The sequence below is a fragment of the Corylus avellana genome, chromosome 4 (genome assembly GCF_965113065.1).
Source record: "Corylus avellana chromosome 4, dhCorAvel1.hap1.2, whole genome shotgun sequence".
NCBI lineage: Eukaryota > Viridiplantae > Streptophyta > Magnoliopsida > Fagales > Betulaceae > Corylus > Corylus avellana.
The window spans coordinates 22,954,633-22,960,877 of record NC_142493.1 but is presented as its reverse complement, the minus strand read 5'-3'; the positions used below and the strand labels follow the sequence as shown (position 1 = coordinate 22,960,877).

Here is a 6,245-nt window from a genome sequence, read left to right as displayed (position 1 = left end):
TCTCGTTGGTTTTTTTGACCTTTTCCAAGAATATGTGCACATTTTCATTTCCAAACGTCACTTACCCAAATTTTGATTATGGTTTGCATCTTAGCTTATATTTTCGAATGAAGCTTTGACATGTTACAAGTTTACAATTACTGCAAATAGGGCTGTAATTGAAGCGAGTCTAAACGTTCATTTAATTTTATGTTGAACACGAGCCGAGTTCGAATTTATTACCGAGCAAGATAATTTGTTCAAGCTTGGCTCATTTATTTTTTGAGCAAACTTGAGCTTCTTTTAATGAGTTGCTCAGTTAATTTATTCATTCTTTATATAAAATAATGTTTTCTTTTCTTTTTTTTGGGTAAATCCATACAAATGCTTAGTTAGTTAATTATAAACGTATGTTTTATAGTATATATATAGATTTATTATGCACACATGTTTATACATATACACACACATATCTATGTCAAGACTTACATTAACAATAATTCAAACTATATTTATTATATTAGTAAGAGAATTCCTCTTTACTTAAAATGTTTTAATTATGAAATAAAAATAATACTGCAAAAGTAATAAAAATAAAATTATATGAGTTTATACAAGCTTATGTGAGTAGACGTCGAAAATATAACTCATTTAATAATCAAATCTAATTTTAATCGACACATTTATTAAACAAACCAAATTCAAATAGAATTTATACAAGCGGATTGTCGAACAAAGTGGTTCATTTACAGCCCTAACCTAACTGTAACTGTCACAATAAGCTTCTGCTCTTCTTTATTCCTACACACATTTATCAGCAATATCTAAAGAGAGTTTTATGCTAAAATTGGAGTGGCGTGGTCAATTGCAACTTCTAAAAAATCAGGGAAGAATAAATATATAAACAAAAATGACAGTGACCGTGAGAGAGGGAAAATGATCATCTCCAGTTCAAATGAACAGAAGAGTATCTAGTTAGTTATACATGAAGAGTATTTTTGTCTTTTCACTTTTTTAGAAGACAAAAATACATCTTCACTATAACTAACTGAATGTTCTCCTTTTAAACTAGAGAGATCCTAATTAGTGAGAGAGAGAGCCTTAAGCCCATGACTAAAATTTTCCTCCTCTTAAAGTTCTATAAAATTCTTTGCATGAACTCACGTTACAAAGTTCATTATACTGGATAACTCTAAACAAATTAATACATGAAATTTCTCTTTTTAAAAAGAGAAATATTATCAAAGAGAGCTCAACAAACCAGAAAGGGAAGAAACAAATCGTTCCATATTTGCTAAGAGCTAGTCAAGAAAGAACAAATTCATTTCCTATGGTAGGAACAGATTTTTTGCAAGTACACAACAAAATCTTCAACAAATGTAATTAGGTCTTTACACTCTCGAAGAATCTTGAAAGTGGCACAGGACCATCAGCCTCTTCATCATCACTGCTAGAGTGCTTGGTTCTTGACTTCTGCTTCTTTTCCTTCTTTGTTCTCCTAGACCTAGATTTAGATCTTCTTGATTCTCTCTCATCTTCATCACTACTGGATGAATCTGAGGATGAACTTGAGGAGATTGACCCAGAAGATCTCCTCCTTGAATGCTGCAATGGCAAATGAGAAAGGGTTCAGATATTCACAGTTTTAAACAAACTCTAACAATTGAGTTGCATGACTATGATCAAGTAATTCAGAGACAGGACACCTATAAAATAGCCTTGTGCAAATTTTAATAGCTCATTTTTGTATTCCAGCAAATCTACACATAAATTTTAAATTTTAAATTCTGGTTTTAACTTATGTGAACTCCATGCAAGTTCACATGGGTTTGAAGCCACACTACACAATTGAAGGCAAAATCATATTTTTAAAACTTTAATTTCATATAAATTGCTTGCTTCCAAGGTGAAACGAAGAAGCTTAGAACTATGATAGCTGCAGATCAGTTTTAACTATGATCACTAAAGATCAGTTTTGATTATTTTGTATCAATAAATAAAAGATGTATAGGTGAAGACATGCATCTCAGGAGTTTGGCAATGGGAAGCAACCCAGAGAGAGCATCATTAAAGCACCAAAAAGAGAAGAGGAAAGGAAGAGAAAATGCATCTATCCACCAGTGCCTCTGATTTACGACAAATTCATCGGTTCTCTTCAATGCTCCCCTTCTCTCTAACCAAATTAGTTTCTCTCTCAAGAAGAGAAACGGGTGAGCAATGGGGGACTTGGGGAAATTCAATTTTAAGCCCACCAGAAACAGCATATGCATTTAAGTTCTAATGGAGGAACTCATCTCAATAAGGCATGTCATAACAGACATCCAGAACGACAGAAGTTATTATAAATGGACAAGTAAGATTCTAGTTCAATTTTCAAGCATCCCTGGAAATCTACTTATAGACTAACATTATGAATGGTCCAACAGGTGCAATCTTAACCGGATGTTATAAACAAAAGATAGTTCACTCATTATGGTAACTAATTCAGATAAGGGGGTGGTTACCCTGTGTTTACATTTTCATGGGAACAATGGTCAAGTAACATCAAATCTAGCATCACCTTCCTTATTTCATGTAAGAAATTTCTTTTCTAGAATGTACAAGTCTTGAATCTTTTTAACAATTTAAGGAATCATAGGCACCTTTCGCTTTCTGCTGCTCCGTTTCTTCAAATCTTTGTCCTTCTTATCTGCAGGGACACTATCACCTTCAGTGTTTTTTCGATGGGATGGTCAAAGTTCTTTCTGTAATTTATTGCACATACCTTTTTTGTGATTAGATTTACTACCGGAGTGGTTTTTTCCATGGCCAAGCTTGTGTGCCCTTTCAGCATCCAGCTGAGCTCTGTACTCCCTCATCATTCTATCTTTATCTGCTTCCAGTTCCCCTTTTCTCATTTCATCCTCCTAGTAGATCAAGAACACACCAAATGATAGAAACTCATTTCAGAATGGAACATAGTAAAAATGTGCAAGTTCAACAGTAGAAACATTAGCAGTTTAGCACATATATAGGAGGCATGCATGCAGAGAGTAAAACAATATATGAACATGATGATGTGCTCAGCATAATATACAACAAAATTCATTACTCAAGGGAAATTTAACTAAATTATGTGTGTTGATAATAACCAAACTATCAAGCATTTAAAGTTTTCAAGAAAGAAGCCTTCACATCAAGTAAATAGCATTCAACCCCCTTAAATGACCAGCCGTTTCCCTCCAACAAAATAAACCAGCCTCACATGAACATGATGAAGTGCTAAGCATTATACAAAAGTCATTACTCAAACGATGTTTAGCTAAATTATGTGAGAGTATGTGCATGTACGTGTGTGTCTGAGGGCGTGTTGATAATAGCCAAACTATAAAGCATTCAAAGTACTCAAGAAATAAGCCTTGAGATCAAGCAAAGAGCATTCAACCCCCTCAAATAACCATCTGTTCTCTCCAACAAAATGCGCCAAATCAAACATAAACCAGCCTCCCAAATTAAAATATGAACCGTAAAAAATTTGGATGATTTGTGACATCCACTTTACCAATTTCCCCAAGAAGACCGGAACACTGTGTTGCAATTTCTTCATTGATCTCATCATCCATTACCTCAGTTAAGGAAATAAAAACTCCTCCTTCTCACAAAGCTCGCAGACATCCCTGCTTGAGTCACTTTACGTTTTAAACTCATGGCTTGAACTCATTGCTTCTATGGCCAACATTTTACTGATTTTAGTTAATGCAAATTTTTTTGTTGGAATAGGTTCAACATAGAATGTGTGGTTTTCATCACATCATTTAGGGGAGATGCGAAATGTGTCACTCGTAATGGGACAAAGAAAACCATTACTTCACCTCTTTCTTGGACCCTTGGGAAGAACACAGTGACAAGTTCTTTTTCTTGTCTTGCCCAAAAAACATTCTTCATTCACATTGGAGAAAGCCTCTACGGTTTACACATAGGGCCAGCACATTGCAGCTTATATATTGTGACACTCTTGTTAAAGAATATATCAAATGATCCATACCCGCACCAACATGATATTTATCTTTAATTTTTTTCATAAGTAAATAATCATTTTTTATTTTTCAAATTTGGTACCTCTGCTATGATATTCACTCCTTGATTGCACTATAGCGGCAATGGAGACAAAGATTTCAAATATACTCATTCTATCATTCTTGGGCTGATAATTTCACATTAGTAAGAAAAGACTTTTCTTAAGCACATCCATGTATTTCTATTGTTCAAATGATGTTCTTGTTTACATTTCTTTCCTGAAAGGAAAAATAAAATATCACAAACTAAAAACCTTAGAAACAAAATGGTAAACCACAAAAATCATATTCCAAATTCACCATTTTGAATACTCATATTTGTGAGAATCAGAATATTTACATGATAATGACAAGGCGCTTTATACTGTTTGGCCATTTCAACATGTATAGGCAAACTACACCAAACAGTTATGTAGCAGTTCAGGCTTCTTAAAGTTCTAATAGATATGGCAAACTCCATGGTTCCATAAAATGCATAATTCATTGGCTAGGTGGCGAAAGGTATCACTTTACCTTCAACTTCACTTCATAATCGATATATAAATTCCATCATTAAAAGAACAGGACAAAATACAAAATAAATATTTTCTGCAAGTGTCCATATACATTTTTTTTTTAATAAGTAATCGATAAGTATCATTAAAAGCGTAAAGGCACCCTTTAGTACACAGGAAATAGACAAGAGGGCGTGAGTGCATGTATATGAATACACATGTATATGAACAAGTGAATGCATGTGAGTATGTGTGATTTAACATAAAATACAAAGAAAGTGAGTTGCATGAACGTGGGACACAATAAGACACACTGAAGAAACAGATGAAAACACTTGCACACTCGCTATAAAGATTAGCAAATTAGCTATGTCCAACAGATTACCTTCTGCTTCTTTTTGTACTCTTCCCAGGTGATAGTGTGAGTAGTATTGAGACTGGCCAACCGGGCAGCATGCCACTCTGGTGAATGAAATGAACCATCCACCTGCGACTGTTCTCATCAGTTGCACTCCAGGAATATAAAACATCAAACAAACAACTACTATACTGGATTATCAGATCAAATTTTCTGATCTACAGAAAGACAAACATTGCTGAAGACCTCACTATCATTTAATCGAGAGAGCCATTCGAGTTAATTAATAAAATTCAAGAAATGTCCCACAAATCGACATGGTTTGGCATCAACAAGAAGCTCTTCTGTAAATCCTCTAGATTTATGGAATTGATAATCATGCATATAGAGTCAGAAAAAGATTTTCTGGTGGGACACAACAGCGAATCCAATCTTTCAACACACTGAATACTACTAGAGGTAAGGGTAATCTAGTTACGCCATATGTTTTATGCTACTTTAAGGCTATCAACCTCCACTAATATTCAACATGGATGCATTACAATGTAAAAAGAGTGATCAATCTTAAAATACACAGGTGAAAACCCCACTGCCTACAGAACGGTAAAAATCCAGGTCATTACAACAGTCGTATTATATTTGCTCTTCTTCTTTTTTATTTTTACTCTTTCAAACTTTTAGTGCAAGATGTTAGAGCTATCCTCATGCTTCTATCTTTATAAGAGGAGGACGGTGACCTAAAGAATTCAAATAAGTATTTTGATTCACCAATCAACACTTCTGGCTTTCACTCTATCAAATAAAATTAAGAACCATGAAATCATTAACTCTTCACAATTCAAACCGCAAACTTCAAAGCCCAGGAAATCTTATGCACCATCATCAATACTGTACGATTCCATAAAAGAACCCCAGATTTGCATAACAAACACTAAGCAATTAACCACAATCATGAAATTCAAGTACTTGATAAATGACACAAATTAACAAACCGCTGTGACAAACAAAGGAAAGAATGAAATTTAAGAGTGATAAATTCAATAAGCAATGGTAGTATGGAAGGGTACAAACCATGCCGTCTTCAACCTCATCAGGCCCAGCAGAGCTAGAGCCCAGCCTGGCTCTCTGCATAGCTTTGTAAGCTTGATTTTTACCCATTTTAAGAGACACCCAGATGAGAAACCAAGCAATAAAATCAAAGAGATAAAGAACCCAGAAAGAAGAATGAGAGGAAATAGGTGAAAAATAGTTGATTATAGCGTTAACGGTCGAGGACCCATGTAGAGGAAGAGAAAATATAGGGCGTGTGAAGGACTAGCAGAGAGAAAAGATGTTGGTTTGGGGTTGAGGAAGGTTTTT

General features: G+C 34.5%; 1 protein-coding gene across 1 annotated transcript; it reads right to left on the bottom strand.

Annotated features, from left to right (window-relative positions):
• Positions 1–1,144: 1,144 nt before the first annotated feature.
• LOC132179551 (uncharacterized) lies at positions 1,145–6,245 on the bottom strand. The gene is made up of 5 exons (XM_059592289.2): positions 5,958–6,245; positions 4,914–5,015; positions 2,744–2,885; positions 2,622–2,668; positions 1,145–1,584 (listed from the first exon to the last, which is right to left on the bottom strand). Exons 1-5 carry the CDS (start codon positions 6,042–6,044, stop codon positions 1,363–1,365), a joined length of 600 nt encoding a protein of 199 aa, XP_059448272.2. The 5' UTR covers positions 6,045–6,245; the 3' UTR covers positions 1,145–1,362.

What these genes read in the sequence shown, in the direction of transcription:
- LOC132179551 (XM_059592289.2), bottom strand. Translation starts at nt 6,044, where the DNA reads ATGGGTAAAAATCAAGCTTACAAAGCTATGCAGAGAGCCAGGCTGGGC. An exon ending in TAAATCTAATCACAAAAAAG is followed by an intron (nt 2,669 to 2,743) that starts GTATGTGCAATA and finishes GTGTCCCTGCAG; the next exon opens with ATAAGAAGGACAAAGATTTG. An exon ending in GGAGCAGCAGAAAGCGAAAG is followed by an intron (nt 1,585 to 2,621) that starts GTGCCTATGATT and finishes TTGCCATTGCAG; the next exon opens with CATTCAAGGAGGAGATCTTC.